Here is a 19930-nt window from a genome sequence, read left to right on the forward strand (position 1 = left end):
CACTGCTACGGTTGTGTATTAGAATTCTTCGCAACATGCCGTTATTCCTAGAACTCGTCCAATAGGCCTTACTCTGGTACGCCACTGAGATGATGTGTAAAACGCCACAAGATGGCTATTGGTGAATCATTAGAGTATGCGAAAAATGCGAGGAAACAAGCGAAGCGTACCTGGGGGCCAAAATCGAAAGGGCCAATTATTCGACGCGTAGTTCGCTACAGAAAATTGAAAATAGTATCGTGGGTCGTATAGAAGTTCAGCCGCAGCCTCAAACCGGTGAGATCGTCCCTCGTGCATGCTGGAGAGTTTGAGTTGAAGTAAGTATGCCTTGTGCCAAGGTGATACGCTCTCATCTTGAACACCGATGCATGTCTGTCGTATGATTTTCGATATTGAGAGAGGCTCAAGGATTACCTGGAAGCTTCTGCTGCAGCAAGGCCAGTAGAATTATATGTCGCTATCAGTGATGACCAGAGCCTCTTTGAGATTGATCATGTCACAGTCTTCAAGATCTCCCCACTAAGTTCGTGAGTTTTTTTAGTCTTCTTATTCGGCCCGAAGACACCCGTGGACGGGCAATTGCCATGAAGCCTTGAGGGGATGGCTCAATGTCCATATACCGATGGCGCAGATGAATCAGGCACCTTGCCGCTTCGAATCTCATGTCGGTTTTCATCGATATGCTGAAGCACTGGTTTTGCTGTCTTATTTATGTTCGTGCGACACTTAAACTAGCTTGGCTTTTTATATTGGTATGCAATGGTTCCGATGGTGGCATGTAGTAGGCGTATGCAGCCGTCGCGTTGCCCCAGATATGTTCACTTTGCAGGCACGCAACCCGGGTTGCTTCCTATGTTGAATATCCGAGGTCGTAACTCTGCTGGGAGTGAAGGAGAACAATGAGACGTTAGTAGCGAACGCTCGTTGTCGCGGGTTGATGGATTATGTGATGGCGTTCTCCGAGCGATCGGGACCGCCCGCGTATCTCCTGGGCAGGGTCCAAGTCACGACTCCACCATTCGCCATCGCATGTCCCCCACTCTCGCAAACACGACGCTTACCTACAATCAAATGGGTTTCTTCGCAAACTCTTCCCTTTCTTTCCCAAATCCAAGTGACTACGGGTGAGTAGACTTGCCTGTCATATGCGACGAAACACACCAGGCACTATGGAGGAGGCAACATACCTTAGCTACAACAATGCGATCGAAGAGCTTCGCGCCAAGGAGTATCCTATGCTGCAGGGTAAGTTTGTAGAGCCTCTGGTCCTGATGTGTGCTTACTCAATAGATACGACCTACCTAGATCATGCCGGCACCACGCTTTACTCCAAATCGTTGATCGAACGCTTCTCTGCTGATATGATCGCGAACCTCTACGGGAATCCTCATTCCGCCTCCAATGCCTCCCAACTGACGACACGACGAATCGAAGATGTAAGATTACGCCTCTTACAAATGTTCAACGCCGATCCCCAGGAATTTGACGTGGTGTTTGTAGCCAACGCTACTGCCGGGATAAAGTTGGTCACGGATGCATTTCGGGATCAAGACCAAGGATTCTGGTATGGTTATCACAGGGATGCGCATACAAGCCTGATAGGCGTGCGCGAGGCAGCGAAGGAGCACCGATGCTTCGCTTCGGATAACGAGGTCAATGACTGGATTGACGGTCAAGACATTGAAGTTGGATCGGCACAGCTCTTTGCATACCCAGCGCAGTCCAACATGAACGGACGTCGCCTGCCGTTGGATTGGACACACCGTATACGTACGGGAAAAAGAAAGGATGTGTACACCCTGTTGGATGCTGCGGCGCTTGTCTCAACGTCACCTCTTGACCTTGGGAATCCTGATGAGGCCCCCGACTTTACGGTACTGAGCCTTTACAAGATGTTTGGCTTCCCCGATCTAGGCGCCCTAATAGTTAGGCAAGCATCAGCATCGGCATTTGACAAGCGACGCTACTTTGGTGGTGGCACTGTTGAGATGGTCGTTTGCTTGAAAGAGCAATGGCACGCGAAGAAGGCGGACTCATTGCACGAGAGATTGGAAGACGGTACTCTTCCGATACACAACATCATGGCGCTTGACAGCGCGATGGCCGTTCATCAGGAGCTCTACACCTCATTGGATCGAATCTCGAGGCACACTACATTTCTCGCCAGAAACCTATATGAAGGACTTTCGGCATTACAGCACGGGAATGGTATAGACGTCTGCCACGTCTACAAAGACCCGGCTTCTACGTATGGGGATTCGCTTACTCAGGGCCCGGTTATTGCATTCAATCTTCGCAATCAATGCGGTGGCTGGGTAAGTAATGCAGAGGTGGAGAAGTTGGCTGCAGTTAAGAACATCCAACTCAGAACCGGCGGGCTTTGCAATCCTGGTGGTGTTGCCTCATCGCTAGGATTGGCACCCTGGGAAATGCGAGAGAACTTTTCTGCCGGGCAACGGTGCGGTAACGATAACGATGTCATGCGTGCGAAGCCGACGGGCATGATACGCGTCAGCTTTGGAGCCATGAGTACCCTATCGGATGTGGACAAGTTTGTTGGCTTCGTACGCGAATTCTTCGTCCAAGAATGCCAGCCAGTGGACACATCGCCAATAATGTCTGCCGCTGTAGAGCCACCAACGGAGTCTCGCTTGCACGTGGAAAGCCTATCTGTCTACCCTATCAAGAGCTGCGCGGGGTTCAGCGTACCGCCGGGCAAAGCATGGGAGGTGCGCCCAGAGGGTCTTGCGTGGGATCGTGAGTGGTGTTTGGTCCATCAAGGCACTGGAGCCGCACTGAGCCAAAAACGTTACCCAAAGATGGCTCTCATACGCCCCAGTATCGATCTCGACAAAGGGTTGCTACGTGTGAGTTTGGTAGGCGCTCTTCAGGATATGACCGACACGCATGAGATCACCGTGCCTCTCTCTGCGGATCCACGAATGTTCACAGACGGAAGTGTATATAAAGACGCGAGGGCTAAGGTCTGCGGAGATTCTATTGAGGCAAAGACGTATAGATCGAGCGATATATCGTCATTCTTTACGCGAGCTCTCGGGGTGGCTTGTCACCTTGCGCGCTTTCCAGCTGTCAGCAACGGGAGCGCCATCTCAAGACACTCAAAAGCGCATCTGCAGAAGTACCAGAAAGCGGGCGCTATGCGAGTACCCGGCGCCTTTCCAGAAACGGTTCCAATTACGCCCGGCGCGTGCGTTTCGAAGCCAATCTTGCTAGCAAATGAGAGTCCCATCCTTACTATATCGCGATCAAGCCTCAACCGCCTGAATGAATTGATCAAAGCAGAGGGCGGTAAGGCGGCGCAAGCAGAGGTATTCAGAGCCAACATCGTGGTTGCGGAGAACCCAGCGTACCCGCCTGGGCTGGAAGACCCGTATGCGGAGGACGACTGGCGCTACCTCCAGATTGGCCAGCAGTACTTTGAGATGCTAGGAGCGTGCCGTAGATGTCAAATGGTTTGCATTGATCAACAAACCGCCGAAAGGAACCAAGAACCGTTTGTAACGCTTTCCAAAACACGTCGATTTGATGGTCGCGTCTACTTCGGAGAGCATACCTGCCATCTACCCTGGGACGAGGTGTCGTCCCCTCTTCGGCAGAACCCCACCATTACGGTCGGCGATGCAGTAAGCCCTATTAGAGAGGATGAGATACACCAGAACAGTCACCTGCAGTCCCTCGTAGGTTAAGCCGCCCAGGCGGCCCGAGGATTAACTTACGGCCCTTGTTGGAACGCGGCATAGCTGAGTATACCTCCAGACCACACGGTCGCAGCGTTCGCGCGTGGCTTCAGATAGCATGCAGCAGGAGATGGTAATTGGTTGAGTAGCTATGTACAGTGTAACAGAGATTAGACGGGCGGGTCGCCGAATACATGGCCACGAAGCAGTCGAGACGTTGATTTAGGCAACGTGATAGGCATACGCAACTCACGGGAAGGCTCATATGTAAGCGCTGGTAGTGGTGTTTCAACGGCGAACCAGAGTCAGGTGTCTGGTACGTAAAACTGGTGGCAGATGGCATGAGACGGAAGCGCGCGCGCCCTCCGAAGCAGCGCAGAGATATACAGCGGCTGCAAGCAAGACATAAAATCGTCTAATGCTCCCACGAGATGAGATGACAGCTTGCACATAGCTTCGATCTATTTCCAGCAACATTCGTTCATGAGACACATTGACTTGCTTGCTACTTCGCCTTATTCTGACGCCAACGTCTCATCAGCTCGTCTCAGATCCTCTTACCGGGCAAACTACCAGGTCGCCACGTTCAGCTTCAGATTACGAGCTTGCTTCCCGCACATCGACCACGCACATCACACACCCGAAGGTTACGCGGCGAATCAGGCGCGCCTTCAGGCCGGTCAGAGTCTCGAGACCTGCAGGGGCCGAACAAATCACACATCTTGTTTCAGCGTTGGGCAGCGAATCGAATCCCTGTGGAGGTGTTCGTCAGTGCACGGGGCCTGCATATCCTAGTCCTCGGCGCTTAGAGAACGCTGGGACTCCTCTCGCCCAAAAATAACCGGATACGACCCATACAGCAGCCAACAACAACAGCGCATCCGCGCCAAGCTAGTGTCATAGTACATACAATAAACACTCTCTTCCCCAGGCGCCAAAAGGTACCTGTCTGCCTGCCTCGCTCTCCTACTTTTCCACTTTGCTGTGGACGAAGGTATAGCACAGCTCGCAGTAGTACCGACAAGTATCCAAGTCATTCGCTCAACACAACGGTATATTCAACACCATGGCTGCCACCGACTCCAAACCGACGCTATCTACTCTCAAGACACCTATGTCTGCCACATACCCCTCAGAGCTCAGGTCGCCCATGATTACCTCTGCAACAACTCCCATCTTTGCCAACATCAAACGGGAGGACTCAGATCTCAAGACACCGATCACACCACCAACAGCCTATCTGGAATTTCTCAAGAACCTGTCACCTGTTCTCTCAAGCCCAATGTCCACCGGTACTAGCTCCAGGTTCGTCTTTGGTGACAGTCGCCCCACCTCAGTAACATCGTCGGCCTCAACTGCGTCCTTCACATCAACATCAGCCCCAGTAGACAAGGCTAAGGACAAGGACTCGCCAGCAACTTCAAGATCAAGCAGCTGCAGCAGATGCGACACCACCAAGGATGATCCGCCAATGTCTGCACCTCCAACCAAGGTCCAAACCGTCACTATCCCACCACCATCACCTTTCACACGGCCCCATTCTGCACGGACACCCCGCCTTTACATCCCACAATCACCCTATTCGCCCGCTACAGTAAGGTCACCAGCAAGTGCAAAGTCCATCCAATCACCATTTTCTGCAGTCTCATCACCCAAAACCTGGGATGCGGATAAGAAGACTGGCCGCTCAAGGCGCGTTAGTGTGCGCGAAGTTGTTACACGGACAGTGACATATAGTCGCACACCAGTCGATGCGAAAGCTCCACAGTTTCCGCAAATCGACCCCGCACCCCGCGGCAAGAGGAGGAAGGTCGAGTAGTGATGCGCGATTGTTACGCAAACCACCGCTTCTGGATTGCCTGGCTCGAGCATAGGCAGCCGTCCCGTGTGCGACTCCACGATACCCCTTCAAGCTCTGCAACTGGCGCCTAACCATGACACTTGAATTCTCATTCGGTCAACGTCTACCATTTTACATTATACACGACTTACACTATCCAAACCCGGCCACTTCAACTAATTACTCGGGTCCAGGCGATCCGATCGCAACATTATCTTCATACATCATCAAACACAACACGACATGACAACCTCATCACACCTCCTGGCTTCTACATCTCCCACTTTTCTTATGTTTACTACCCCACATCAATAGAGATGCGACGTTATGGCCACGTCACTTCTCTCTCATGACCTTGTCACGGCGGAAAACATGTCTTCGGCGTTGGGATTCACCATTACATTTTACCACATTTTACTAGCGGATACCAATATATAGCGGGCGGGAATGCGCCGGCGCTGTTTGATTGGCTAAGCGAAAAGCAAGAACGGAGATTACCTCTTCGATTTACTTGAGATATGGGACGAGGGCGACGCGCGCGCACACAATGTGGGTGTGTGCTGGGCGGCAAAGATCTTGCAGCGTGCAGGTTTTTCTGGTATTGGAAGTGGGCATCTGGGACGCGCCTTGTGGTGATAGGTTGAGCGGCAAAAGACACGAGAACAATAGCCCTTGCCGCCGTGACTTATTCACTTGGGCAAGCTAACGAGGTCAGATGGCGGTGGTTCTCCACTTACATCCAGGTTTCGAGTCTACCAGTGCTAGCCAGAGAAAGAAAGAGAGAAATGAAACATGATACCTACTATCCAAACTATGTTTCTCTGCACATGTTGATCTCGATTATTTTGGTGTACTGACTAGGGTGGGTATACTACACAGCATCCCTACACATAGAACCACACACCGCTCGGTCACGCCGGTGAGAAGAATATCAACAGACAAGCCTCCCCCTCCGTTCTCTTTGTCTGCCCATTTGCTGAACTCTCAGACCGCCTTGTGACGCGGACACGCATACCCGCCGTAAGAAGCCAATATTTCCCCAGATAACGCACGGCAATCTATATGCGCTTAGTCTGTCCAATCAACCTCCATTAGACGTTAGCCACCTTTCGTGAAAACAGGCCATATCCTTCCAACCGTTTTTTCTTTTGTTTCTTTCAGGCGTGCAATTGAGTTTGCATGCGTCCTGGCCGACGAATCCCACGGCTCTCCTTCATGCCCGCCTCAACATTGCAGAAGGGAGAGTAAAAGGACGGAAGTTACCCGTTTACCGCGTATGACTGTTGGCGCAAAAGAAGCAAAGAAAGCTCAGGCCCAATATTTCCCAAGGCTGCGTAACCTTCCCGCTTCTCCTAGCTCGGTATACCAGTTGGCGAATGAGATGGGCGAAGTGGTGTGAGCAGGGATGATACAGGGGTGGTGTGGGCGCTTAACCAGGGCTGTGGAGACGGGTGGCGTTAGGTGGGCTGGGGGTCGCCGATTGTTGCGTATGGTCATGTGAAGGGTAATGGGGATGCGGATGAGGTTGCGGATGGGCTATTGAGTTTAGACGTTAAGATGCAGAGGTGGAGTTAAATATCGAGCTAGTAATGCCCAGTGATTGAAGAGCATGAGTATCTGTTGATAGGGTAGGTGTACAAAAAGTCAGGTGCGAATGAATAGATGCGAGACACATCAGCCACACGGGAAGGACGCTGATGATCAGAAAAACAGCATCATGGCTCGCGGAGCAGCACGCCGCTAACTTCATACACGTCTGTTTTTCGTTTTCGTTGTTGAAGATATTCAGTTACATGATGATATCTCATGCGCAATAATCCTTCAAATGCGAGACACGATGGAATACATACCGCCGGACAAGCGCCGAGCCGCGATTCTTCCGCATAATCTCCTCTTACCTTAACAGTACTCTCGAAGCCCACATCATACATCCCCAGCGGCACATGCCCGATTCCACACTGCCGGCTCAGCGAGAAGCGGTCTGTGGCGCTTCCACCGCGCTTGCTCTGACTCATGCAATGGAATTTTGGGATTGGGGGGTCGTGCCGCAGAGGATATCATCGGTGTGCTATGATCCCCAGCGGCGTTGTGGCACAGAACACACAATAGCGAGACACTGATGTGTCAGACGCGCTTAACGCATTCCCAAGACCATGGCTAAGGGGGAAGACGGCTGTGATGGGGCTTAGTCTTAGGGAGATGGCTACGCCCCGTAGGCCCTAGGCCCGTCCATCATGAGGCACGGTATCATAGCGTTGGGAAACCAACATCTTCACGACTCGAGATGGGAAAACTTCCGACATGACTATTTGTACGGAGACTTTTTTCATGCTTGCTTGCCTAGATTGGGTAATGCATTCGGCGGAGTAGACCGCCGCAAACAAGCTCACATAAACTTTATGCTTGCAACACGTCATATTGTGACTCGCAACCAACACTCAAGACAGGGCGATGGGCGTGCATGTATGTCAATCACATAGCTTACATGCAGCGGGAAGACTATCAAATATGCCCGCCAAAAACTAAACCCATTTAGCTGCATGGAGATCGTTCCATCGCCGTTTTGTGGACTGTGCCTCGTTCTTGCAGATGCTAGCAAGGGAAAACGAATACCGCGATATAGGGCTGGAATCTCGCATCGTGAAATTGGAAGGGTGGTGTGCTGCGGGTCGAGATCAGGCGGCCTAGTTGGTGCGATGAGCTGCGCCTCGGCTTACAGAAGCGAAGGAACAGTACAGTTTCTCGATCAAGGGTTATGATACTTGGGTTTTGTCTCTCGTACGTAAGTCGCTGACACCACACCGGATATCGGGCGTTGTGAATGAGACTTTGTCCGATAACCGAGGCAAGTACATGTATGTGTCCAAACGAGAAGGAGTAAAGATGAGCAGCTGCTAGATTTCGAGCAACTAGGCTGGAAACATCATCGACTTTGGCAACTCCATGGGTCGTGACTTGATATCAGCAGCCTGACAACTTCAATTGCAAAATCTATATTCTTTCTATAGTTCCAGTGGTAAGTCTAAAGACCAGCGATGGGTGACTCTATGGAGTGTCGATCATGTCTACAGGCTCAAATGCTCTCTTAGCTTTCCCAATACCTCAGCAACAACCTTCTCATTCTTGCCTTCTTGTCTCTTACTCTCCCTTGTTGCAACCTTCCCTAACTGTTTGGCCACATCCGTGTTTTCTCCAGCCTGCCAGTACGCTTCTGAACGCTCCACAAACCGTACAAATGCTTCTAACACGACTTCTTTCCCTTCCCAGCTCTTCCCACTTAGGGCTTTGTCGAGTACAGGCCAGATAACTTTCGCGGTGGCGGGTTCAATCTTCTCGCTACCGACAGCGTTGGTAATTTGCAGGACGCAGTCTGCAACAGTCTTAGCAGCAGTGTGTTTGATGGCCCACTGTCTGCTTTCTAGATGGGTTTCCGAGAGAGCAAGAATTTCTTTGAGATAGAGAGAAACACTACGTGGACCTGCGACGTGATCATCCCATGTCTCCGTGAAACTCTTTCGGACTTGCTCTTCGGAGTCGTGTTTAGCCAGGAAGATGAATGGGAGTAGCTCAGATGCGAAAGAGGTGAAACGGTCTGTAGCGTACAAGGAGATCGCGCGCATGATATCTGCTGCTAGCAGGCGATTTCTGTCGCTGTTCTCTTCGGATTCAAAGTACAACTTGTGCACAAACGCGACGGTGGACATGATCTGCTTATCTGAGGCGAGACGTGCAAGGTAGCCAGCTGCAGCCGCATACGAAGAGCTAACTGTCTCGTTGCGATCATGGATTTGCTTCTGGATCAACTTCAGGAAGCCGTCGGCATACGGGTTGAATAAGAAACGGTGCCGTGTAGCAAGCGTAACCAGAATTCTCGAACATCCTACTTTGGACGGCAGACCAACTGCATTCTTCATTGCAGCCTCAATACGAGGTACAAGTGCAGCCATGGTGTCTGCATCGGCTAGATCAAGGCAGCGCTCCACGGATTCGGTCAGTGGCGATGAGCGCACGCTTGCAAGTCGCATGTCGTCGATCTTTTGCTCCGTGAGGTTGTACTTGCTGGCGTTGAGGTGCACGTAGTTGACGGCTTCAGGCTCTAAACTACTGAGCAATCCGAGCAAACGTTCGACAAGCTCTGGAACGTGTGGATTAAGCGTTTTGGCATTACTCTTCTTGACGATCTGGAGTAATGTGTGTACCGAAAAGAGACGGACTTCTTCAGCTGACGACTCCAATCCGGAGGTGGAAAACAGGAATGGTATAACGCGCTCGAGCTGGATAGTCGCGGATTTGTTTGAAGCGTCACCAGCTTCGAGAGAACGTGTCAGTATGCCAGTGAGGACACGGGCGAGAGATGCTGCTGCGACGCGTACAGTCTCCTTGATGTCATCAAGGACCTTAAAAGTCTTGCCCCAAATTGCGTCGAGATACTTCTCGTACTATGCGGCATTATCAGTATTTTCCATTGCGCCGCACTAAGATGTGCTTACCTTTTCGATGCTTCGACCCTGTACGAGGTCCGCGATTGCTGCGCAAGAGGCCTGGCGGACGCGCCACTCCTTTGTGAGTATGCTGACTAGAAGATCATCCATTATCGCATCAAAGTGCTTGTCAATAGTTGCTGAAGAGTCCTTGACAAGCGCGTTCCAAATGTCGTTCATCGAACGCTGAACGTTCGTGTTTGGATCAAACCTGGGTTCGTGTTAGCTTGCGATCTAGTCTAGGACCTCCACAGCTACATCTCAGTGCAATGAACATACCGATACCGATAGAGCTTTGGGTAAAGCTTGGGATTTTGTGCCAGATATCCGTCAACACTGGAATCGGAGAAGATGTTACTTAAGCCAAAGCGACCAAATGCAGCTCGACTTGACCAGATAGAGTTGTTGGATGCCATTGACATGAAGCGGTATACCAAACTTGAGTCACCAACCTCAGCTGCCAGGTTCAAGATGTCCTTGTATGTTGTGATCGACCCATCTCCAGTGGGCAGCGCACCAGGCTCGAAAAGCTGAGTATCGTCCGTAACAGTACCAGCCATCTTGGATTTGTTGTCCGAAAAGGAACCGACGAGGTCGCGGACGAGATCATCTTTGAGCTGGCGATCGCCCTTCTCGTATACCAAGCCTAATCCTCGTGAAGCTGCTTCTTGGACAACCTCGTCGCGATCAGAGAGACAGTTCTTGAACGCTACCTGACATTGGCCTAGATAGCCTTGCATCTCGGGCTTGTGACCACAATACTGTAGAAGACAGAGTAGCCATATCACAGAAGCTTTCTTCAGTGAGGGTTTAGTTTGAACACAGCCCTTCAAGGTCTTCTCCAAAACTGCACCAAGTGTCTTCTCGCGCTTAGGTCCAGACGGTGTCTGTAGAGGCGCATCCCACGGCTCCTGCGGTTGGCTTGGATGTAGAATATCGAGCTCAGAAGTCAGAGCCTTTGAGTCCCAACCACTAGCGAAACAGCTCAACGCTTCACCGACAGAAAAGTGTACCTCCGGCTGACGGACCTCGTGCAGCTCATAGAGCTTGTCACCGATGGCCTTATATTCTGCTGCTTCCTCAGCACCGTCTTCGGCTTCATCTGTGATCATAGAAAGATGACCTAAAGCCAGAATGGCACTGGTCGTGCCTGTCTTGGCAGAGTCGTAGATATGTTGAGCAACATCTTCGACCTTTGCGTACTTGGAAAGTAATGATGGGGTGATAACATAGAACAGACTGAGCTGATCGATACAAGAAAAGGCAGCACCCTTCAGGGTTGCGTCCCGAGATTCTTTCAAAATCTCAACAACAGACTGTAACAGTTGTTGGATCGGATGATCATCTGTGATGGTTGTAGATGCCGCACCACTTCTCCAGAATGCCCTGCTGTAGTAGTAGCCAAGTGCTAGGATAATGCCGCTGATCTGGTTGATATCGGCACCGACTGCTGACTTCCAAGTGCTGAGCTTTTCGAAGAAGACTACTTGAGCGGACTGAAGAGCATCTTGATCAATGCTGTCGTGGGACGCTAGCAATCCATATGCGTGGGCAGCGGCGAGTCGTCGTCCGGCGTTGTTGGCTATAATAGAGGGTTGTAAAGCGCGGAAATCTCGGACGACGTTCGCTTGAACCCAATGACGCTGCGGTAGCAGAGACAGCATTCGTACGAAAGAAGTACCAATGTCGCCGATGTCACTAACATCATCTTTTGTGAGTCTGTCGAAACTGGCTCGCAATATCACTGCAAGCGATCGAGCGTGGGCCTTATCTGCCGCATATGCACGAAACGCTTGCCGGGCGCGCATATCCGTGGTCATCTGGGTATCAAGCTTCCTCTCCCAGTCTTCTGGGACTTCTTCGGCCATCTCTTTGTCAAGTAGCGCAGACTGCATAGCGATGCTGGAACAGAAATTGATGACGATCGGCAGAGCCCCAGGGTATTGCTGGTAGAAGTGTTGTATCTGGACAAGAGAGTCCTCCGACTCATCTATGTCCATGGCATCCTCGTCCTGCCCTTGTTGTACGATGATGAAGTTGACCAACTTGTCGAAGTCCGGAAATGTCAACGTATTCTGTTCACGTTCACCAGGCGGCGTGTTAGACATTCTGAACCAGTATGGATCGAGACCACGCCGTCCTTCCTCTATGACCTCATGTCTTTCAGAAGCACCTCCACTAACCGCGAGAATATCAATCCACCGCGCCAGCACATCTTCATATGGAAGGCAGCGATTCGCGAACCGTGTTGCAACATAGCGAGTGCTTCTTGTAAATCGACTTGAAGCTGGTGTGCTCTCCTGATCTACAGATGCATATCTCAGCAGTATCTGCCGAAATCTGGGCATGACAGAATGATCGAAAGGTTTTGAGAATGCGCCCAGTACTGAAGAAAGAGCTTCCTCTATACTGACGGCTACGTCTTTACCCGCTGAATCTTCGCGAAGAGATCGAAACAAGAACTCTAGCAGATCCAGAGACGGTTCTAGTAGAATCTTCTCTGGGGCGGCTTTCGCTAACAGCCCAATGGTTTCATAGCCATAGCCCCTCAACTCCATATCTTGATCGCGATCAGGAGTTGGCCAGCCTTGGTCTTGGATGAAAGCTCTTAGGTTTCCTACCAGACTCTCGGCAACCTGGGAAAGATCGGATGACTTGCCACGACGAGCGACGAAGTTGACAAGGGAGAAGATAGCTGAACGGAACTTGGAAGCTTCCCTACCGGCTGTCTTATTTGTCGCATTTAGTTCGGGCGAGAGGAGACCTTCTTCTACAAGCCTCGCTATCTGCTGTGGATATGCAGTGCACCTGGCAGACCTTGACAAGACGTTTAGTATCCTGATTTGTAGGGGTGTCTTTACAGGAAGCGATCCACTCGATGAGCTTGAGCCAAAGTAGAGGTCGAATAAAGTCTCCACAACCTCCGGTTGTTCAAGGTCCTTCGACAACATTACACGTTTCAAGGTGTCCTCACCAACTTCTGATATCCGAGAGTTGGTATCAGCAGATGCGAACAGCGCGGGCAGGAACTTCTCATCCTCCTTGAACATTCCACTTGCCATGAAGCGCGTGACTAGGGCCTTGGATTCTGTCAAGTTCAGTCCTGCATCTGAGGTGGGATCCCAAGCGTCTGGCTTGCCCTGAAGTGTCAGAAACTTGTAGTCATCGGAAGATAAGCCAGGACAGCGTAACGAGGCTTGAGCCTGGGGGTTGCTCTCTCGTATAATGCTCAACATAAGCAGTTTTCCGAACCACTTGGAGAGGAAGGCCGCATCATCATCGGAAAGACCCAAAGTCGTTCTTAGCTCGTCGTCCTCCTTGCTACCACGGAGAGGAAGCTTGAAGTGAACCAGAAGACGAAGGATGAGATGAAATAGTTGAGAGGCATGTTGCTCCGACTTTTCATAGTCTTTAGCGATGCCCTGCAGTAGAATGGGGAGAAGCTCTAGTCGTTCGGCAACTGTAAGTCGCGATATGCCCTGCTGGATGTAAAGAATGTCGAAATGCCGTATAAGAGAGATATCAGGATTCTCTTTGTATTGCTTTAGGAGAGCGCCCACGGGGAGCTTGATATCTCTGGGGTACTGCGTTAGTGCAAGACTTTATGTTTGGACAAACAGGAATGCGTACTGCGACTTGATGCGGGTGTTGATGTGTTGGCAAATAGAGATGACCTAATGAGAGGCCGCTATCAGCGGTGTTCAAAATAATTTCATAGTAGCACATCAGCCGACCATCTATGAGACTTACCTTATTCCGTACAGCGACGCTATCTGAACCGAGTTTGAGTAGTAGTGGGGAGAGATAGACTTTGAGCAAGTCTTCGAGCTTCTTCTCTGAGCTAGCAAGTGCAATGCGCATCTCGACCTTGCCCACCAGAGCAAGCTCTTTGGCTTCTGGTGTTTGTTCCGACGCCATGTTGTGATTTGTTGGAGGTATCGTGATGATGGGGCCGATCAACAAACGAGAGTCTTATAGCAGGGGCAACAGGCAGAGGCGGATGGCGTGGCTCATCGGCTCCGGGAGGGATAGATGACCAAGCGATGCAGTGTGCTAGTGTATTGTTATGGAGTGTCTATGATTAGTTAGGCGTATCTCAAGCCCTGTTCGTCCGTGGTTGCCACATGTCGTGTCGGACATTCACTTGTGAGGCAACAGGGGTTTGACGCACGGGTACCGGAATGACGCAGTCGCAACTGCCTACAACAATCGCATCGCGTCTTCGACGTGCTTCTAATAAAGCCGACGCCTTCGGCCTATCTTAGACACCTGCAACACCGCCAGGCTAGTAATTCGCCCCTCCCCTAGCCTATCTATTTCCTTTCTTCCACGATCTCCCCCAGCAGACAAGCCGAGCCCGCGCCTGTCACAAGCCGTTCACCGCACCTGTACTCACATTGGTACTCAACGTCCAAACCTCACACTGTGTAGTACATTGACCGCCTCACGAAATCGCGTCTATTTGCATCATCACCCGTCGCCATACTCTGTGCACGCACCTCGACAGTTGTTCGCGGAGTTTGATGGGTACATAAACTGCCCCACCACAGTTCTACCTACAATCGCGACCGCCACACACAATTCCTGACACACGCTCGACGACCGAAATACCCTTCGCGACCCAATCAACGCATTCGGAATAGCATACCGCTGTCACAAAGGCCTTCGCTACCTATTCCACGGGTCAAGGAAACGCACTTTCCTGCCCATCCTCAACACCAAACTTAAACACCAAAAGCCGAAACACATACCATCGCCCAAGATGGATGAAGAAAATGTTGCCAACTTCTGTGGCATAACCTCCTGCAGCCCAGATCAGGCTGCTCAATACTTGCGCCTAACTGATGGCAACTTGGAGCAGGCCATACAACTCTTCTTCGACTCCCCAGGACTTGCCGATGCTCCTTCGGTGCCATCACAGCCCTCAGCAGCCGCTTCCTCCGCACAGAATCCCATCAATGTCGACTCAGACGATGACATGGACTTCGATCCCGCACCACAAGGCACCGCGCCACCCACCCAAGCACAACCAGGCGTGGAAGATGATGAAGCCATGGCACGGAGGTTACAAGAAGAGATGTATGGCGGTGGCGGGGCTGGTGGAGCTGGCAATGATGAGATTCGCGCACCTATAGAACGGAGAGTGGAAACACTTGTTGGGCCAGGCTCGAACTGGGGGCCTGCTGATGACGAAGAAGATCTCGATGCCATGGTCCAGGAACAGCTGGCTCGTCGGCGGACAGGTATGCCACAAACTTCATATGTACAGTTCCCGGACTTTGCTGACCCAATTGATGAAGGCCGCGCAGGTATCTTCAACCAGCACGCAACTCACACCAACGTTTGGGATAACACAACCGATTCGAGCACTCGGCGACGCGAGCTTGCGACCGCAACGGGCGGTGCTTCCGAGCAGTCTTCTAAGATGAACATGCTCGCAGAGCTATTCCGCCCACCGTTCGAGATCATGTACCAAGGGTCGTGGGAAAAGGCGAGAGACATGGGCAAGGATGAAGAGAAGTGGCTGCTCGTCAACATCCAAGATCCGGCAATTTTTGACTGCCAGCGCCTTAACAGGGACATTTGGAAGAACGACGAAATCAAGGCAACTGTGCGGGAGAACTTTATCTTCCTGCAATACGCAAAGGATGATCAGCGTGGACAGCAGTACATGAACTACTACTTCCACGCTCGTGACAGTTCCGACGCCTACCCCCACATCGCCATCGTCGACCCCCGAACGGGCGAGCAAGTCAAAGTCTGGTCGGGCCCACCGATACCTGAGCCAGTTGAATTTCATGCTCAGCTCCACGAGTTCCTCGACCGCTACAGCCTCAACGTCCACGCGAAGAACCCAGTAGCAAAGCGGAAGTCTGAGTCCAAGAAGAAGGATGTTGGTCGCATGACGGAGGAGGAGATGCTAGAGATGGCACTACAAAACAGCATGGACAACGGCAAGGGACCGAAGGACGATGACCCGGATGCTCTCACCAAGTCTACAGACAACATCAAGGGCAAGGGCAAGGCCGAAGAAGCCGCCCCTGAACCAGAAGTCGAGCCTGAGGCAACTCCCTCCAATCCGGTCTTTGATGCGATTTCCGCACATGCTCCTCACACCGAGCCTACCGTTACCGACCCCAAGGTTACGACTCGTATCCAGTTCCGTGGACCGTCAGGTCGTCCGATCGTGCGCCGCTTCAACCTCTCAGACCCAGTTCGTCGCGTCTACGAATGGATCAAGTCCGATGTACCTTGGGAAGGCAAGCAAGGAGCTGAGTTCGATCTGGCGTTCATGGGCAAGAACCTTCTTGACCACGTCGACGACACGGTTGAAGCCGCTGGACTGAAGGGCGCCAGTGTCATGGTAGAGTTTCTGGACAATGAGTAGTCCAGATAAACGAATCCTACATTGCAATGCACGACGGTATTGTGTATAGCTTACAGCCATACAAGAGATATGAGTAACGACATACGTACTGAGATGCTTCTACGCATCACCGCTTGGACGGGATCCTGGGGTCTATAGATCTTCCTTACATCGCCACCACTGAATCGTGTGTGGTCAAATACCCCTGCATTCTTTGGGCACTTTATGGTGCAATCATGTTAGCTTTAGCATTGAATTGGAATAATACTTTGTTGAGGACTTCTTTTGCTATTGATAGACGTGAGTTCTATGGATATCATGGGCAAGGTAGGGATACTGAGCATGCGTATTACTACTATAGTATCGCCCTGGGATATATCTAGCTAACTGCTGCCGGCCATATCGACGTTGTCTTCTTCATCCGTCTTGAAGATCTTGACATTCCCGTCTTCAGCGTCCATGTCCACATCCTCATCCGGCTTGGACACCATAGGTGAGCCGTACTTTTCTTTTTTCGCGCTTTGTTCTTCCTCCTCCTTACTCGATTCGAGAGTCTGCTGTTCGTCACCCGTTACCACGCTCATGACAACATCCTTATCTCCGATCGATGTCGACGTTGGCATCTCTTCATCCACGTCGCCTTCCGCATCGGCATCAAAACCTTGCAGTTCGCTATCCGTATCGCCTTCTGCATCAGCATCAGAACCAACTATCCCCTTATCGTCAATTTCCATTTCATCTGCGTCACTGTCGTATCCGTCCCAGGCATCGTCTTGGTTCGAGATGAACAGATCCTTCCTTTGTTCTGAACCGACATCGTCCACCTGACTTCTCACTTTCTCGAGGTCTCGGGGATTGACGAAATAGTTAGGTTCGACATTTCCCTGATCTGTGGTGTGTTTATTGGCTTGTTCTTTCGAAACGGATAGAGCGTTCTCTTGTTCCGACACGGCCTTTCTCGGCTCGTCGCTCAACTCCTCGAGGTCTCTGAGGGTGATGAAGGAGTCAGATTCGAAATCTCCCTGCTTCTCGTTCTGTCTGTTGTTTTCTTCGGCGTGTTTCGTGATGTAATCAAGGTCCAACTTGGATGAAGTTTCGTCGTCGCCGATCGCAGAGTCGTGGCCACTGTGTGCTGGGCTGTAGTTGCCGCGTGTAGAATCGTTGTCGTCTTCTGTGTTTTGTTCAGACGCAATTCCTTTCATTTGGGAATGTATGGTTGCGGCTGTCACTTTTGCCCAGTCTTCACAGACGTGCACGGGTTCTGGTGCATTGGCGAGTTGTCCTCCTTCTTCCTCTTCTTCTGCATAGAGTTGATTTTGCACCGTTTCTGCGTATTCGTGGTCTCTTTCTTCTTGAATTTTGAGCTCATCGTCTGTCAACTCGACTGCCATTTCAGCATCTGCGGCATCGGCTATTTTCTCTGCATGCTGAACTTCCTGCTTTTCTCGATATGCCCTAGCTGTTTTTACCTGCCCAACGTTTCTGTACCCTCCAGCGTCGTCGATTTTCACAGCCGAAACCGTGTTGGCGTTGTCATTTTGGGTCTGTTCGGCTGGCTTCATGTATTCAGCTTGTTCCCTTGTAGGAACGCCGCGAATGGGACCTAGGCTTTCGAAGCATGCGCCGGAACCGTAATACTGTACTTGCAATCTGCTTCGCATAGTTTGGTATTGCTCCCACAGACTTGTTTGAGGAGGCTCTGGATGCACATGTGCCTTGAAGTTTCCTTGGGGATCTAATAGGATGGATTGGCCAGCGTGAGAGCGACCTCTTGGGGATATGTCTCCAGTGACTGCTGTGACTGCTGCGACTGCTTGCTTGCTCGAGTCTTCGCAATTCTCTTTGCCATGTTGAGCCTCCAAATTACTCTGGGTGATCTCTGGTTGCTCCTCACCCTTGTTCTTTCGAATTTGGGCATGCGACTGCACCATTTCAGCCACATTTTGTGAGATCTCACCAGTCGTGACCTTCGATATGCTAAATGCATCCTCGCGGTACAATTGCGTATGCCTTTTCGGTTTGTCGTTCGTTATCGAGTTGTCGACCGGAAGATTACACTGTGTAGCTTCGCCGCCAGAAGATCCAGTCACAAGACTCAACCGGATGGCTTCTTCCAGCTCGGGATCAGCATCCATATCAACGTCGGGGGGTGCTGATTGCTCTGAGGCCTTTTGGTCTGCGTAGTGAAAGTCTATGGCGTTATTTACATTGTAATCATAATATTTAAGCTTCTTCTCGGCCTCTTCGAAGTCGACGCCGGTGATGCTGCAGAAATCCTGTATCGCATCAAGCTCAAGTTTCCGAACTGTCGTCGTTGTCTCGCTTCTGCTCAGCGATTCAGACTTCTCTTGGTTTAGTGGTGTATGCTCGTCCTGTTGCATCGGTATATGCTCCTCTTGTTTGATCGGCGTATGCTGAACCTGTACCTGAGGCGACTTCGGAGACATCGTCGGAGATCTGGACGTATCAGCTGCGTCAATGGGTTTTGTGATTTCATATTGTATCTGTTTGATCAGATCATCCCTCTCTGTGATGACCAAGGCCCTTTTGTTTGCAAAAGCTTTGTCGTCTGGAACCTCTGGGTTGTCGGGGCTGCACAAGTAGTCAAACTCATCGATGAGTTTCGCAAAGTAACCGAGAAGGCGAGTTTGCTCGTCTGAAAGTTTGTGTTGGCGCAGTCGCACCCGCCGGCCATGCAGTTCGTTTTCGACAAAGTAGAGGATCTCGTCATCATCATCCTGTTTCTTGAGTAACTCCAGATTCATCTCGATAGCGATGCTTTTTGCTTCCTGGCTTGTCCTCCGGCCCGCGATAATAGCGTTTGCTCCCCATCTTTCCTCAGTAATCGGGTATTCTGTCAGATTGGTGGCAGTTGCTAAAAACTTCTCGAGCAATTGTAGGGATCTGGCGTCAAATGTCATCTTGTTCCACGCCAGTCTTGCTGTCTCAAACATGCACGACCAGCGAATCTTGTTATGCCTTTCCGGATTCTTGCGCACCCTTTGGAATCTGTTCCAACAAATCGGCTGAACCCTCTGGCCATTCTCTACGATTGTTTTTCCGAGTAGGGATATAACCGACGCAAGGATTGGGCCGTTGTACTACGAGGCATATGATCAGTGTGGTTTCGATCGCAAAGCAATACTTGGCTCAACATACCGCGTTTCCCCCATGCAAGCCGGAGTGAAACTTTGCAAGATTTGCGTGCCCGTATATGCAGTACGCAAAGTCGTGTGGTGTACACAAAAAGTTGCGGATGTAAACGATGCAGCATGTGGCTCTAGTGTCGACTTCGTCAAGAGGTCCCTCATAGGCTTCGATCTCATCGCTGCGGTAGGGTGAGTGAAGCCACTCTGTACGCAGTCTATTGAAATTGTTTGATCCGCGGTTTCCGGTACTGCGCCTATTAGTCGGTGCTTGCAATTGCAACAACTGCATTACTCATGAATCCATATGTTGCACAACCCCTAGTTGAATGCTTCTTCGGTCTCTCGTGCCTCTGTCCATTGAGATGGGAACCTGCCAGTTGACTCGGGCGGCACCG

General features: G+C 51.1%; 5 protein-coding genes across 5 annotated transcripts; 3 read left to right on the forward strand and 2 right to left on the reverse strand.

Annotated features, from left to right (window-relative positions):
* Positions 1-1169: 1169 nt before the first annotated feature.
* Positions 1170-3707, forward strand: ALTATR162_LOCUS7948 (uncharacterized protein; the record flags this gene model as incomplete). Its single annotated transcript, XM_043315576.1, has 2 exons — positions 1170-1245; positions 1291-3707. The coding sequence occupies 2 exons, from the start codon at positions 1170-1172 to the stop codon at positions 3705-3707; spliced, it is 2493 nt and encodes an 830-aa protein (XP_043171511.1).
* Positions 3708-4764: 1057 nt separating this feature from the next.
* Positions 4765-5517, forward strand: ALTATR162_LOCUS7949 (uncharacterized protein; the record flags this gene model as incomplete). Its single annotated transcript, XM_043315577.1, has 1 exon — positions 4765-5517. One exon carries the CDS (start codon positions 4765-4767, stop codon positions 5515-5517), a length of 753 nt encoding a protein of 250 aa, XP_043171512.1.
* A 3086-nt stretch (positions 5518-8603) lies between these two features.
* ALTATR162_LOCUS7950 (uncharacterized protein) lies at positions 8604-13937 on the reverse strand (the record flags this gene model as incomplete). Its single annotated transcript, XM_043315578.1, has 5 exons — positions 8604-9977; positions 10029-10230; positions 10299-13595; positions 13650-13693; positions 13770-13937. The coding sequence occupies 5 exons, from the start codon at positions 13935-13937 to the stop codon at positions 8604-8606; spliced, it is 5085 nt and encodes a 1694-aa protein (XP_043171513.1).
* Positions 13938-14781: 844 nt separating this feature from the next.
* ALTATR162_LOCUS7951 (uncharacterized protein) lies at positions 14782-16407 on the forward strand (the record flags this gene model as incomplete). The annotated part of the gene is made up of 1 exon (XM_043315579.1): positions 14782-16407. The coding sequence occupies one exon, from the start codon at positions 14782-14784 to the stop codon at positions 16405-16407; it is 1626 nt and encodes a 541-aa protein (XP_043171514.1).
* Positions 16408-16769: 362 nt separating this feature from the next.
* Positions 16770-19307, reverse strand: ALTATR162_LOCUS7952 (uncharacterized protein; the record flags this gene model as incomplete). The annotated part of the gene is made up of 1 exon (XM_043315580.1): positions 16770-19307. The coding sequence occupies one exon, from the start codon at positions 19305-19307 to the stop codon at positions 16770-16772; it is 2538 nt and encodes an 845-aa protein (XP_043171515.1).
* Between the last annotated feature and the right edge of the window lie 623 nt (positions 19308-19930).

This window comes from Alternaria atra (assembly GCF_907166805.1).
Source record: "Alternaria atra isolate CS162 genome assembly, contig: 28, whole genome shotgun sequence".
In the NCBI taxonomy this organism is placed as follows: Eukaryota; Fungi; Ascomycota; class Dothideomycetes; order Pleosporales; family Pleosporaceae; genus Alternaria; species Alternaria atra.